General features: G+C 42.8%; 1 protein-coding gene across 1 annotated transcript; it reads left to right on the top strand.

Moving 5' to 3' along the window:
• The first annotated feature begins 1,337 nt into the window (after positions 1-1,337).
• smyd4 (SET and MYND domain containing 4) lies at positions 1,338-15,711 on the top strand. The gene is given in 12 exon segments (XM_084074055.1): positions 1,338-1,533; positions 2,746-2,890; positions 4,635-4,724; positions 5,158-5,437; positions 5,440-6,225; positions 7,281-7,559; positions 8,305-8,507; positions 9,292-9,439; positions 9,751-9,870; positions 10,991-11,114; positions 13,765-13,884; positions 15,576-15,711. Coding segments are annotated over 12 exon segments (2,499 nt in total). The 5' UTR covers positions 1,338-1,399; the 3' UTR covers positions 15,646-15,711.
• Positions 15,712-16,680: the final 969 nt, after the last annotated feature.

Raw genomic sequence — 16,680 nt, 5'->3', positions numbered from 1 at the left:
GATCAAGCCCCGACTAACGTCCCAGTAGCACCCACGGTCAGTCCTATAGGGAAAGACAGGGCAGTCCGCTTCTCCCGAAGTACTCTGCCGGGACTCGGGGAGGCTCTGGCACGTGGAGGGACTAGGCTCTGTGGGTTGTCTCCTGGCCGGGCTCCTCCTTCGTCTCACCAGGTCCAGGACCTGAGCGCTGCGCCAGATCAGGTGCACCGCCCCGATCCAAACATTTCCTTCTGGCGTGATGGTTCCTTGGGCCGATACCACTAGATTGGGCCGTCTAATGGTATTAGCCCCGATTGCGGTACGCTGGAATGGCCCTCCTAAAGGCCTCACCGCGGGTTTGTTGGGCTTCTTCCTCACGGAAGACACAGCATGGGGCGCTAACCCATACTGCTCCCGGGATGCCGTCTACATTCCGGCTGTCAACAGTCTCTCCTGTGGTCACCAAACTATTCCTGGTTGTCACGTAGTCTAAAAAATCCTATGAGCCACTATAAATAGAATAACTGATAAAGAAAAACATCACATGGATGCAACTGGGACGTATCATCAGTGTTGTAGCCTGGGGTCATAGGGTGTTTCGGGTCTCGCAACATACAACATACACCCTCGCCCAGGTGACCCAGCCAGGGTTGATCAAGCCCCGACTAACGTCCCAGTAGCACCCACGGTCAGTCCTATAGGGAAAGACAGGGCAGTCCTTTACATTACTTATAAGACCATTGTTCAAATATTTTATTTTTTAATGTTTTGGACAAATTTGCCAATTTTACATTGAGGTGCCCAGATGTCCCCTAGTGCCCACCTATCCTATATGCTTTACTTTCATCAACCAATGAACCATGTATTTCATTGACACATGTTAATTCAAAGATAAGTGTATTTACCCGGCTGTCATTGACTACAATCCATTGCATGCAGTGGTGGAAAAAGTACTCACATTTTATTAAGGAAAAGTATCAATACTGCAATGTAGAAAAATACTCTGTTACAAGTGAAAGCCCGGAATTACAAAAGTACAAAAGTATTGGTATCAAAATATACTGAAGTACAAAAGTACTCATTATGCAAAATGTCCCATTTCACACGTTTTTAAATGTATAAAATGTATACAAATATTTTGAAAATAGCAGATCTACAACCGTAGATCTACAATGCATCACGATGTGACGTATTGTAGCTATTTTCAGTACAGTACTTGAGTGTATCATGTACTTACTTAACTTTACACCACTGATTGCATGATGACACATTTTCTTGCTTACCAGATATACGTAACTGACCGTTCCTTCTTCACATAGCCTTGGTTAACCCACGCATGCTGCTCGATCCTGCCTTTAGCGAGCACAGAGAGTTATAATCATATTATACATACAACAGATCTACTGGATCTGGTTTCATAATGGATCTCCCATGCGTCCAGTGGCAGGATCATGTCGCACAGAAGTGGACCGGACTGGACCCTGCACGTAAACAGTGTTTTACGTCTCTGCTGGAGATAGATGATGTTTTCCAGTTTGCCTTGACTCAAATAAAGTGAGTTATAGCGTTGGTTCTCAAAGTGGGGTCCGGGGACCCCCAGCAGGGGTCCTTGGGGGAGTTCCAGGGGGTCCCCAGCTAAATGATGGATAGTTAGGAACCAAATGGACCCTTATGGGTCTGTAACTCTGAGAGTGTACAAATGGTACCAAATGGACCCGTTAGGGTCCATTTGGTTCCATTTGTACACTCTCAGAACATTGATTTTACTATATAAATTGGGGTCCCAGATATAGAAATGCCATTATATGGGGGTCCACTCCGTAGCCTAATGCATGTTAAACTGGGGGTCCTTGAAATTAAAATGGTTGAGAATCACTGCAAGAGCCGTAAAAGTCTTCTCTTATGGGGGTCCCTGGCATATCTTTTCAAATTGGGGTCTGCGGGCTAATAAGTGTCAATTTGGGGGTCCTTGACACGAAAAAGTTTGAGAACCAGTGAGTAGAGTATCTCTTTCTCTTCATGTCACCTCACACACTGTTCTAGAACTGTTATACATTGTAAAGACTGTGCTGTATTCGTAAGACTCCTTTAATTGCTTTTGCTTAACCCAACTCCTAACCCTGATGCATCTAATGTGGCAATGAAACAGTTTACATGTAGGCTACTATTTTACTACTAAGAAACAGTGGTAGAAAGTAACTAAGTACATGTACTCAAGTACTGTACGTAAGTAAAATTGTGAGGTATATTTGCACTTTACTTGAGTACTTCCAATTTCCAATACTTGTACTTCTACTCCACTACATCTCAGAGGCAAATATTGTGCTTGTACTCCACTACAATTGTTTGACAACTTTAGTTACTATACTAGTTACTTTGTAGATTTTGATTATTATTATAACACATATTTTAACCACTTCAGCACTTTATACACCAATCCGCCATTTGAAAATAGCAGATCTACTGTAGCTCACAATGTGTTGCATCTGAGCTTGTAGACCTGCTATTTTCAAAAGATTTTTATACATTTGAAAACTTGAAATTGGACATTCTTTATACTAAGTACTTTTATTTTTGGTACTTGTGGTACATTTTGATGCCAACACTTTTGTACTTTTACTCAAGTACATTTTGAATTAGTATTTCTATATTGCAGTATTGATACTTTTACTTAAGTAAAATGTTTTAGTTTTTCCACCACTGCTAGTGAACTGTTTAAAAAGTGACATTGCAATTCAGGTCTTCTTGTCTATTTCTCCCATCCAGTCAAGGGGATTTGGACCTTCTCTCCAGCACTTCCGAGGCATACTTCATTCAGAAGGACCCAGAGCAAGCAGCTCGATGCAGGGAAAGGGGCAACTCTTCCTTCAAGACCAGAGACTACACAGGAGCTGCCCTGCACTATTCACAGGTTTGAACCAGTGCTGTAAAGTAACTGTTACTAAAGTACTGTACTTTTTTTTTTTTTGGTACATTTACTTTACTTGAGTATTTCCAATTTTCAATAGTTTTACTTCTACTCCACTACATCTCAATGCTGCATAGTCAACATCTTCAACTCTGAGAGAGTAGAGATGTAACCAAATGGACCCTTAACCCATTGAGACCTGAAGCCGATTCTACATTTCTCCTAAATCTCAACAGTTTTCTGAAAAACGTATGTTTCTATATCAGTAATCTCTCAAGAACAGATTCCGACCTGATCACAAACAGCAGAGGTCGCTGTTTTTCATTTTCTGTGGGGTCTGGCTAGCGAGACTACTATATCAGTGGTTCTCAATCTTTTTCATGTCAAGGACCCCCAAAATTATATGTATTTGGCCGCGGACTCCCATCAAAATATTTTGTTCCAGGGACCCCCAGAAGCAAAGATTTGAGTTAAAAATGTTCGCTTTAAAAGTATTTATATTCAAAGATTTGCACACATTTTCACGATTTTTCAAAAATAGCAGATCTACAAGCTCATAGCGCGGCACTCGGTGCCGCGCTATGAGCTTGTATATCTGCTATTTTTGAATAGCCCAAAGTGTAAAATAATGCTTTTTAGCTCAAATCAAAAAATGACACAGTTCCAGGTCTTAATAAGGTAATGTATGGATGCATTCCATTTGGCTACATTCTGAGTTAGAACTGTGTGCCCTGCACTGTAAACAGGTGAGGTGGATACATTGCTTTGGTTCCTCTGTACCTCAAATACAGAAGAGAGCATTTCCAACGAACCGCTCCTCAGTTTCTATGATCTTTTAATGGGCCCAGCTCCAGTGACCTCATCACCCCATTTAAATACCCAAGCTCTTTCAAAATGGGTTCATTTAAACATGTTGCATTATTCAGCAGGTGTTAGTCAAGGGGAGTTGGAGGCAGATTAGCCCTAGAATGGCTTATATTCCATACTTTGCATGTGTAACACTTTTATCGTGGCGGGATTAATCTCGGCAGCATTCTGATTTGTGCCGCTTGTGTACTCACCCAATAATTAATTGCTGTGACTTGGGGTCAGCCCTTATATGTAGGGTCATATCCATTTGTAAGTTCTGGCAGAAAACGCGTATTTAGTCAAATATCTCCTTACAAGATGGGATGCCATTCACGGCAGCACTAAACACGTTTAAGTGTCCTTCAATGAGAACATATGTACGTAGGCACACACAAACTGACAGGTGTGATTATAATGACCCCTGTCAGTTTGTCACAGCAATTCATTTTTTGAGTGATTACACACAGCGTGACAAATTAGAATGCCACTGTGATTAATCCCTCCACGGAAATGCCTTCAGTGTTCTATGGCTGTGTATGGAACACATGCAATGTATGCAATATCAGCCATACTAGGGCAGATAGATATGGGCAGATCCGTTCCTGTGGCAATTGTTAGTCTCAATGTTGGAGAGCAAACTATTGATATTTTAGCATTTCACTAGAGAGGGCATTTCACAGGATATTGAAAAGTCGTAATAACAATCTGTCACACGACTTAATGTACACACGTGATGGTTGCTCTTGTCCAGGGACAAGATCCTTTAAGAAATGCATGATATATTCTTGATAATGTAAATTTGTGATTGTGTGATGTCAGTCTTCCTCCCTGTCTTATTTTACACACGTATCAACACTCGCCTCTCTGTCATGTCATCTCTTATCTATGTGACACACAGGGTGTGTGTTTTGCGCCCCAAAGTTCAGAGCAGCTGTCTCTGTGCTATGCTAACCGCTCTGCAGCTCTCTGCCATCTGCAGCGTTACCAGGTGAGATGCTTCTCCTGTCGAGTTTTCACATGCTGCTAATTATCCTACTTAAGATGCGAGACATGATTTAAGACTTGTAATGTAGCATCATTAATGGTTCCTTTAACCGCATTAACCCCAGTGTCCCTTTTTTGGGGAAAAAGTTTTCAAAATCATTCAAGAACTTTTTTAAATTTGAATTAAAAAATTGCTAGATTTGCAGATCTAGTACAAGCTTGAGCCCGTAAATCATCTATTTCAACTATATAGGTTAAGTGGTTAACAAGCACTGTACTGTTCCTCCATGTCTGTAGGCTACAGCTTTTTAACTGGTACTGCATAGTATTTTTGCTGCACCCAGAAAATCAAAATTTTCATCAATAAGTTAAACTTCTAGCTTTCGAGGCTCCTATTTTCTCTGCAGTTCTGACAGCAGCGTTTCTCGTCTCCTCAGGAATCTCTTGATGATATCGACAGGGCCCTGGCGTTTGGCTATCCCTCTCATCTGCAACACAAACTACAGGATCGTCGTGCACAATGCCTCGACCATCTCTCTTTGAGTCAAAGGGGAAAGCCAGATCGCCCTGAACCAAACTCGGGAGATAAGAGAGGAACCGGAGACGGAACAAATGTAAAACCGGCCAACGAATCCATCCATCACGGCATTGATCAACCGTCCGGCATTTCTCCAGGAGTAGCTGTTTCCTTCAGCCCAGAGAAAGGCCGACACCTGCTACGGAGAGAATAACACCTGGACGGGTGATTCTTGAAGACAGGCCATACAGCTGTGTCCTCATACCCTGGACGGAGGAGATGAGAAGGAATGAAAGGAGGACAGAGACCAAGGAGAGAGGATTGTTTGGGACAGAGGACAGGCACTGTCACAAGTGTTTGAGTGAGACTTTATGTCCCGTGCCCTGTGAAGGTTGCAGCTACGGCCGTTACTGTTCAAGCGAGTGTCGGCAAGAGGCGTGGGAGGAGCATCATCGCTGGGAGTGTCCACTCGGAGCGCAGCTGATGGCGCTGGGTGTGATGTCACAGCTGGCCCTCAGGGTCACCCTGAAGGCGGGGTTAAAAGATGTCCAAAGTGCCAGGGAGCCTGTGGAAGATGGGGACGGCAGTCATAAACCGGTCACAGAGCCCGGGACCGGCTGTTCAATCACTGGTACTTTATGTGACAGTATTAACATTCAGCCATCATCCATGCATCATTATGGTGACTCATACCCCAGCATCTACCACCTGCTGCATCACCTCAATAGCCACAGTCCCAGTCTGCGTTTCCTCTGTGCTATTACCGCGGCGGCGCTTTACATGAAGCTCAGCAGGGCAGGGCCTCCGCCGCCCGTGTCTTGGGACCTCAGGGGATCCTCTGTGACCAACGGCCAATCACAAGGCCCGGAAGCCGAGGAGGAATCTAAAGGTTGGAGTCCAGAGCTGTGGCTGCTGGGAAGTGTGGTTTTGAGGCACTTGCTGCAGCTGAGGTGTAATGCTCAGGCGATAAGCATGCTCCAGGATACAGGTGAGTCAAAGATACAAGCAAACATAAAAGAGAATACTTAGTTTTGACACTTTTACACTTAAAGGACCATACAGAGGGCGGCAGTGGCTCAGGGGTAGAGTGGCCGGATGGGAACCACGAGGTTCCGATCCCAGGCTCCCCCAGAGTTAGTGTAGAAGTGTCCTTTTTTTAAATTTTTTATCCCGCGATTTTTGTAACCCATTTTTTCACCCGGTGCCAATTTCCTAAGTGATCCTGGGCGCTACACCAGCCCTACACCAGCCCTACACCAGCGCTACACCAGCCCCCCACAGCCTGGGGAGGCCAGGGCCGAGCTCATGCTTCCTTCAATGCATGAGAGCCAACTGACCTTCTTGTCACCTGACAGGGGGGAGTTTCCCTGGTAGGACGTAGCGCGTGGAAGGAACACGTTATTCCAAACAGTTCCCTTCCCGTCCATCAGGCGCCCCGGCTGTCATGGGGGAGGCAGTATAGCGACCAGGATTACTACATGTTTTTGTGAGGGTATTAACTACCCTAGGAGACACGGGGAGAACATGCAAACTCCACACAGCGTAGGCCCTTTCAGTGTAGAAGTGTCCTTGAGCAAGACCCCTAATTGCTCCCGATGAGCAGGTTCTGTGCCTTGCATTGTATCCTCCGCCATCGGTGTATGAATGTGTGTGTGAATGGGTGAAATCTATGTAAAGTGCTTTGGATAAAAGCGCTATATAAATGCACCATTTACCATTTACAGATGGATGGGCTGGCATATGACTCACGGTAATACTTGACATTACTGCTGATCATTTTCCAAATATATATTTATATATTTATATATTTACGGTATATATACATATATTTCACTACTCCTTTGACTTGAGTGTTGCTTGAAATAGGTCATCCAACTCAAAATTTCACCGTGCTGTTACATTATTGCATTTAAATACATTTTGAAGCGGTATGGTCATTTAACTGAACGTACATTTCCCATTTTACCAAACAAACACGAGATGTTACCATCCCATTACAACACAACTGAAATTTCGTATTCGTCTCGTCTCTGCATCCCACAGGTGTGACAAACTCTGCGGTCCAATCCAGCCAGGAAATCCGGATAGCCACGGCAATGTTCCCGACACTGAGTCTTCTGAATCACTCCTGCTCCCCAAACACAAGCCTGGCGTTCAGCCCAGGAGCCGCTGCACCCGGGTTGTCACACTCTGTAGGTTCTGGCCCAGACGTATCGTCCTGCCCCAGCGAGCGCAAAGACACATTCAGTAGCAGTGACGTCACCATCACTGTCAGAGCATCCAAAGACATCGCTCCTGGACAAGAGATCCTGCACTGCTATGGTAAGAAAAGGTTTGCTACTGTTTCCATATGTCTGCAGTGTTGATTTCGTCGACTAAAACTATGACGAATAATATTCGTCAACTACCTATTTTCACTGAAGAAAACTAGATAAAAACTAAGCTATGAGGACGAAAACTTAGACTAAATATATTGACAATTTCGTCAACAAATAAAAACTAGACTAAAATGTTAGGGAGGGTCTAGTGGAGAAGAGATCCAGTAGAACTAAAAGACAAGTCATTTTATGTTTGGTTGAGCTCAGGTGTTGCGCTCTGAAAATAGCAGATCTACAAGCTCACAACGTGTCACAGCGCTCACAACGCGCTGCGAGGCGTTGTGAGCTTGTAGATCGGCTATTTTCAGCATGCAACCAAGTGTAAAATCAGCCATCAAGGCCCACCAAAATACATTTTTGTCGACTAAATCAACTGTAGATTTAGTTTATTAACTAACAGTAAAGACCATTTCAGATGACTGAAATGTTTCTAAAACTAAATGGAATTCGATTCAAAAGACTATGACTAAGACTGAATACAAAATTGCTGTCAAAACACTACATGTCTGTCTGTCTGTCTGTCTGTCTGTCTGTCTGTCTGTCTGTCTGTCTGTCTGTCTGTCTGTCTGTCTGTCTGTCTGTCTGTCTGTCTAAATATGTGTGCTCATCATGCAGTGTTATTTCATGATCCGGTGTCTTGTCATAGGTACACTATATAACACTACCCCGCCCCATCTTTCGTCCTTCAGGTCCTCACAGCAACAGGATGGCTATGTGTGAACGCCGGCGACTCCTGCAGGAGCAGTACTATTTCCTGTGTACGTGTGAGGCGTGTATCCAGCAACAGGAGGAGGTAGAGGAGAAGTCAGAGGGCGGTTGGCGGGGGTCAGGCGCGCAGGGCCGCCCAGGTGGCTCTGGACTGCAGTGTGGCAAGTGCAAAGGCCCTCTCAAGGTGGATGTGGTTGTATTAGTTTTATACCATATATACATACAGTGTATATATACCTGTTTTTTTTACACAAACAGCACTCACTTAGTACACATCTTTCCCCCAATGTTTTTTTGTCTTTAACCCTTTAAGACCTGGAACGCATCTGTGTCATTTTTAGATTTCTTTGGCTATTCAAAAATAGCAGATCTATAGCAGATTTTTCAAAAATAGCAGAGATACAAGCTCATAGCGCGGCACTCGGTGCCGCGCTATGAGCTTGTATCTCTGCTATTTTTGAAAAATCGTGAAAATGTGTGCAAATCTTTGAATATATATATATATATATATATTTTATTTTTTATTTTTTTTTAAGCGATTTTTGCTTCTGGGGGGTCCCTGGAACAACATATTTTGATCCGCATATTTGATCCAACATATTTGGTCCGCGGCCAAATATAACATTTTGGGGTCCTTGACATGAAAAAGTTTGAAAACCACTGATATTACGTTTTTTCTTAGGACTTTTGTTAGGATTTAGAAGACATTTATAGAAGCAAAGATTTGAGTTAAAAATGTTTGCTTTAAAAATTGCTTTTAAAAGATTCCATGACCTTTCAAAAAAAAATAGCAGATCTACAAGCTCGTAGTGTGCTTGTATATCTGCTATTTTTTTAATAGCCAAGGTAATCGTAAAATGACACACAGATGCGTTCCCGGCCTAAGTGGGTTAAGTAACCTTAGGGGTCTTTCAAATTGAAAGTGTCAGCCGTCAGCCAACTCACTTGCAGCCATCTTGCCGTTTCAGAAATGTGATGTGCGAGAAGGGGTCAAATATATTTGTGCACAGTCATCCTGCGGTCAGCATGTCTCTTCCTCTGAAGTGAGTCGCAGATTGCAGGAAGTGAGGAAACACTTGGAGAAAGCAGTTAACCTCATGGAGAGAGACAGGCCAGGTGCGTGGTGACAAATGCTACTGTACTTTCACGCAGGACTGTGACATTCTAATGTCCGAAATGGTGGACTAATGCAGTGGTTCTCAAACGTTTCAATTTCAAGGACCCCCGTAGCTCTGAGAGCATACAAATGAACCCAAGTGGTTCCATTTGTGTACTCTATAGTTACAGACCTGTAAGGGTCCATTTGAAACACCCTCAAGGAACCCTGAGGGTCCCTGGACCCCACTTTGAGAACCACTAATGTACCCTATGAGTCCCTTTTGGAAATGTCTCATAACAGCTTCCTATTATTCTTGCTTCCACCTCAGATGAGGCCCTGAGGTTGCTGCAGAGGACTGCAGTGTCTCAGTCGGGGCTGATCCTCACAGAGAGCCATCCATTACAGGGGGAGGTAGCAGATGCCATGGCCAGAGCACACGCAACAATGGGTGAGAAAGGGACGGTCCATCCGTGTTCCATGAGTGTATTTTTCTTTTCTTTTTTAATCTTTTATTTACCCAGGGAGGTAGCTAAGCTAGGGTGCTTATTTTCAGCCGCACCCTGCACACGGACACACACAGACACACACACATTTAAACCTGGGAGCTGACCAGAAGTTTAACCACAGTCTCCACTGGAGCAGTCTGGGGTTCAGTGCCTTGCTCAAGGGCACTTCAGCCCTTTTGTTTTTCTCCTGCCGGTCCGAAGAACCGTTAACCTTCTATCAACAAGCACGCTCCTCTAACCTTTAGGTTACACTGACAGAACAAAAATAGCACCCACCTCCAATCATTAGTTATCTATACCACGAGCAGTTTATGAACAAAGCCACACAAATCCCAATGCAGTGTTCAGTGGTGAAGCTGCACTATACAAGCTGGCTACTTGCGTGCAAGTCATGGTGTGGTGATGGTCTACTACGCTTTATTTGGCCAAAATGGAAATAGTGAGCTTGATAGCTAATAGTGAGGTGAGTACTTCACCGATAACATTACATTACATTACATTACAGTCATTTAGCAGACGCTTTTATCCAAAGCGACTTACAATAAGTGCATTCAACATAGGTAGGGAACGAAACTACTAATCACCAGAAGTCTTAAGTGCATTTCCTGTAAAAACAAGCAACCAAGAGTATACCTAGCGCTAAGGTAAAAGTGCAATATATCAGCTATCTACTTTCATAAACACATGAGATAAAATAGCCAAATCAAATGAGCACGAGCTAATAGATCCAATACAACAATACAACAATAGTTCCTACAACTAGTTAACAACAAGTAGGCCAGGCAAAGATAACAACAAAACTGCTTCACAAGAGCAATGTTGGTGTAACTAAGAGATAGATTTTATGTCAAATATTGACGTATGCTTTGCATGCATTGGCTACGACCCAATGAGTGGTTGCATGAGCTGTGACAACGAGTCTGTTGCTAAAGAAGCCTCTCTACCCTGCCACAGTGTCAATGTAGAGGGTCAGAGGCTGAATAGTTGAGTGGTGCCTGCTGCTGGACATTGGGGGTTTTGCAGTCCTCTCACTTTCTTGTTTCCACTCTGCTGTTGCCGTAGGTGACTGGAACAGTGCAGCTTCTCAGCTGGAGCGCAGTGCTGTGGCCATTCACTCCCAGTACGGAGAGGACAGCATTGAAATGGGCCGGCAACTCTTCAAACTGGCTCAGCTACACTTCAATGGGTTAGTACAGTGATTCTCAAATATTTTCATGTCAAGGACCCCCATTTGAAAATATTTGGTGCTTTTTTGGAGATTTGTTAAAAAAGAAATGGCCGATCTACCATTTAAATGGCCGATCTACAACCTCACAACATGTTGCATCGCAATGCGTTGTGAGCTTATAGATCGTATTCAAATTTGTCCTCATATTGCTCGGGACCCCCTGGAATCCCCCCCAAGGACCACTGAGGGACCCCACTTTGACAACCAGTGGTTTTTAGGGGTGTGCCGATATATCGTCCCGCGATATATCGCGATACGTTTTCGCGACGATATGTATCGTTTTGGGGGGGGAAAATATCGTTTTGAATTTTTTTTTTTTTTTTTTTTTTTTTACCCCAATCAAAATAATCAGGCATGCAAACAGCCCCGAGGTGAAAAGGGTGACAACATGTTGTTTTTTTTCGGGTCAGGTGTCACACTATTGCCCTATTTGGATTCAAAACGGCTGAAAAGCTACAAGTTTGCATGTCTGAATAATGCAAAAACAGAATTATTTGTTTGCATTTCCTTTTTTTCTCCCCCATTTATTTTCATAATAAAAAAAGTGCGTATCGTATCGTATCGAAATCGTATCGAAGTTGTGAGCCAAATATCGTATCGTATCGTTTCGTGAAATTAGTGTATCGGCACACCCCTGGTTAGTATAAATGAAGAAAAGGGAATATCAATATATATATTGTACTACAAACTACAACAGTGTAAAATCATAGCAGGCTAGTAAGCCATGCAGTTGCAGTTTGCAGCTGCAATCAACACAAATAGATAATGGCAACTCTAACACAAATTAATAACAGGTGTGTTAGATTTATGTGTGCCCAGAGTCATGGGTGTACCAATGTACAAGCATAGACAGCAGTCAGCCTAAATTTAACAGTCAGCCTAAATATTATTTTATTTGTATTAACTACAGCTGTGTTGCTTACATCACAGTGTACCATAAGGTCAGCCGTGTGTTTTTACCCTGCTGTAGATTTTAACCTGAACTGGAAAAAAAAGGGTGAATGTGTGCCCTCTGCTGTGGATATTTTAAACAAGAACATTACAAAATAACCCAACCACCCAACCCCCACAGCTTATGATCACTGTTGCTGTTGTTATGGGAATGTATTTTTATGAGGTTTGTATTTTATGTAGGCCTATTAGTTGTGTTTTTATTGTCCGTTGTATACTGTATGCCAGAGTGCCAAAGGCAAATTAGCATTTTATGTAACATTTAATGGATAATATCTTTACAGCAGCCATCTAGGATTTCCTCCCCCTTTAGTGCATCGCAGCAGCAATCACAAATGTTCTGTGATTGCTGTAGTGATGTATTAAAAGAAGCTATATTGTGCAGATTTTTTTTCAATGTAAATTCAAGAATCTGCACCTGGCATTAAGTTTTAAAAGTTTTGTGAGTTGAGAGTGCCAATCGTTTGGACTCCTTGAGAATAAATTAAGCCAATGGAGAGGCAATTTGATAGCCTGGAATCCTGACTGATTCGCCCCGTTCAGCTGGGGTTTTTTTCCCTCAAAAACCAAATGCTGAACGAGCAACTACACGTCTGGATTCCAGGCTAGCAACTTGATAATTAAATAAATCCAAACATACAATCCCCAAAGGAATATGTGATATTTGTGCAAGCATGCAGTTGAAAATGTATGACTTGATTGGAGCATTTATTTTTGTATTGCTTCCGTGATTAAAATGATGGCATTTCATGCTTATTAGTTCAAGCAAGTCTCCGGCAGGAGGTGCATCAGAAACCTGTCCTGGATGGGAGTCTCCAGACAGATGATGATTAGTTCAGCTGTGCAAAGCAGTATGAATCTAATATACTAAAGGAAGAAAGAGACAGACTGCATCATTTCTGTCTCTCAGTGTCCTTCAGAGAGCCATGTTTCCCAACAGACAGTGAGGCCTTGTAGCTATGTGTTAGGACGGGGGTCTTCAACAGGGGGTCCGTCCGGGACCCCTAGGGGGTCCTCAGAGTTACTACAGGGGGTCCGCCAAATCTTTGTGTGATAAGATTTTTTTTTTTACCATAACCACTTCAACCCTAGCATCCCTTTTCTGAGGAGAACTTTAGCCAAAAATAGCCGATCTACAAGCTCACAACGCCTCGCAGCGCGAGGCGTTGTGAGCTTGTAGATCGGCTATTTTTGGCAAAGACGTATAGGTGCTGTAGAGGGGAAAAAGCACAGTAAACGTGAACAAAAAAAGTTGAATCTAAAACACAATTTTATACAATATAGAGGGGGTCCCTGCCTCATCTCTCTCTCAGCTAGGGGGTCCTTGGGCTGAAAAGGTTGAAGACCCCTGTGTTAGGAGGTAGTCCAACATTGCAGATGCATAAAATCAAAACTTGATTTCATCCACTGGATGTACTTAATGTGATCAGTCCACCTTGTCTTACAAAACTCCCACATTGTGAAGCACACATTGCAACCACTTTCAACCTGGCTTCCCTATTTTGGGCGTGTCATTCCTGTATATTGTCAAAGATAGCACATGTAAAAACTCACAAGGTGTCGTTCTTATTATTTTCGGCTAATGTCCCCCCCCCCTCCCCCCAGGATATGGATACTACGGTTGAAGCGGTTAATAACTTGTCTCCGTGTTTCTCAGTGGCACCTTAGGAGCAGCCCTCTCTGTCATCCCAAGAGCCAGAAGACTCCTCTGCCTCCACTGTGGCCCTCAGTGCTCTGAGCTACTTGAGCTACAAGCCATGGAGGACTGCCTGCAAGGGTAGTCTTATGTAAATACAACACACCATGTTTATTTTTGGGGATGATGGGGATGACCCTGATGAAGACCTGTGTTACTGTCTATTACATGGAAATGTTATATTTTTGTATTTTATTGTCTCCGCCAGAGGTGGAGAGTATGTTTTCGTTCTTGTCCTTCCGTGTGTCCATCCGTCTCAGCCAAGCTAACGTTGGTCAAGCTTCACGTGACACGTGACAATATGTTGTCACCAATGCTTTTGATTGGCAACGGGACGCATGACGAAATAGAAACCTATAAATAGGTGTGTCACTTCAAAAAAAAATATATATTTTTTTGAAGTGAGCTCCCATTAGCCAAGCTAACATTGGTCAAGTGACACGTGACAATATGTAATATAAATAGGTAAGACAGGATTAATCAGGAACAGTACTGGCGGAGACCTGTGCTCCGAGGAGCACATTTTCTAGTTATTTTTTTTTTTTTGTTAAGTTGGGCGCTTCAATCTTGTCTTGCACCCTGCTGGTAAGGAGTCAGTGACTGAGTTGATACATGAGTGATTGAGTTGATACATGGAAAGAGCCAGAAATTACATACATGTAGCTCCACCTCTTGGCCAGGAGGTGGCAGCCCCCATTGACAAATTCAGTCTAGCATAGTTTCGGGATGAGCTTTTACCAGTGTGTTAAATTAACAGTGGGGGCATGGTTGGAACATGGCATGGCTTCTTGAACTGACCTGTTACGACCCCCTGTCTGTCTAGGGTAGGGGAGGTGACATAATAATGGAGAACAAAGTCGCTTTCAAAAATGAATTGATTTTATTTTCCTTTTTTTGTGCAGAGATTTCAAACTCTTTTTGTCTTTTTTGAATAAGTGCAGAAACTTCAGGGTGCCGGTTTACATTTGCAAAAACTTCGACCTAATAATTAAAATTACCCCCTAACCTAAACCTAACCAAAGAAAAATATACAATTGCTAAACTTACTTACCTAACTAATACAATTTATATTGTTCTGAAGCTAAATAAAATGCGTTAAATGTTTTATAACTGTCGTCCCTTTTTTGCTGATGTCCATAATACGTACATTTTGTTTATACTGCACATGAAGGTTTATACAAGTCACAAAAAGCCACTGGTACACCGAAGCATGTATGAACGCTTCAAGTGAGCACTAATTTATATACCGTTATATACCGTGCTTGATGCAGATCTACAAGCATGTTTGGCATGAGACACCGTTGTACGACTAAGGATACATCAGACCATTAAGACCTGGAACTGTGTCATTTTTTGATTTGAGCTAAAAAGCTTCATTTTACACTTTTGGCTATTCAAAAATAGCAGATCTACAAGCTCGTAGCGCGGCACCGAGTGCCGCGCTACGAGCTTGTGGATCTGCTATTTTTGAAAAATCGTGAAAATGTGTGCAAATCTTTGAATACATATTTTTAAAGAGAATATTTTTAACTCAAATCTTTGCTTCTGGGGGGTCCCTGGAACAAAATATTTTGATGGGGGTCCACGGCCAAATACATATCATTTTGGGGGTCCTTGACATGAAAAAGATTGAGCACCACTGATATAGAAACATAGGTTTTTCAGAATACTGTTGAGATTTAGGAGACATGTAGAATCGGCTTCAGGTCTTAATGGGTTAACGTAAGTATGAAAGAATGAGAACTGAACCATGAACCTTCACTCACTGTCAGGAGGAGAAGAGGAGGGAGTGTTGCTGAGCAATGCAGACGATGCAGTCAATCACAGAAGGGAGATCCTTAAGCGTCATTCTGGATGGCTGCCAGTCAGATGTCCCTCGAGGTCAGGTCACAGATGGAAAGTCAAGGTCAGAGGCTAACTTGGGGCCGTTGCAGAGGCAAGGGGTGAAGCTAGAACTTAGTGAAACCAGGGTGGAGGACTGACATTGAGGATGTCATACGTTATGGCATTGGTTCTCAAAGTGGGGTCCGGGGACCCCCTGGGGTACTTGAGGGGGTTCCAGGGGGTACCCAGCAAAATGTGTTAATATAGCATCACAATAATTATGACCTTTTATACTTTGGCTATTCAAAAATAGCAGATCTACAAGCTCATAGCGCGGCACCGAGTGCCGCGGTATGAGCTTGTAGATCTGCTATTTTTGAAAAATCTTGAACATTTGTGCAAATCTTTGAATATATATTTTTTAAAGCGAACATTTGTAACTCAAATCTCTGCTTCTGGGGGGTCCCTGGAACAAAATATTTTTAGATGGGGGTCCGCGGCCAAATACATATCATTTTGGGGGTCCTTGACATGAAAAAGTTTGAGAACCACTGCGTTATGGGATGTCTGTGCTCATTAGTGATGTTTATGTCATCAACCAGATTTAGGACAGACTGTTGCGGTGCCAAATTACGAGTGTCAATGCAAGTACAAGAGTGTAAAAAAAGAGGTGCTTATGTGTCAATTTTTACACTCAGCGGTAAATTAACACTCAGGATTTACTGTAGTAAAGCCATTAAAAACGGCTGAAATTAAGGTCAACTGGAAGTCAGAAGGAGATGAAAACACTGTAGGAGTTTCTCTGGAGGGGTCCAGGACCTTCTGGCGGTAATGATGCTGGCTGAAACCCAAATCCATTATTAAACTTTTCCGAGTAATTAACGCGTATAGTTAAGTTAACACATAAGCCCACCTTTTTAATTGGCAAAAATAAGATGGATTTTCTCATGGACCCTGTTACATTTTTGATATGTTGAAGTGCATTTTATTTTATGTATTCATCAATTTATTTATTTTGTTTGAGAACACCAAATGATCTGATGCCACTGGAAA

Source organism: Gymnoscopelus microlampas (assembly GCF_963454915.1).
Source record: "Gymnoscopelus microlampas genome assembly, chromosome: 12".
Classification (NCBI taxonomy): Eukaryota; Metazoa; Chordata; class Actinopteri; order Myctophiformes; family Myctophidae; genus Gymnoscopelus; species Gymnoscopelus microlampas.
This window is presented reverse-complemented; position numbering and strand designations above follow the sequence as displayed.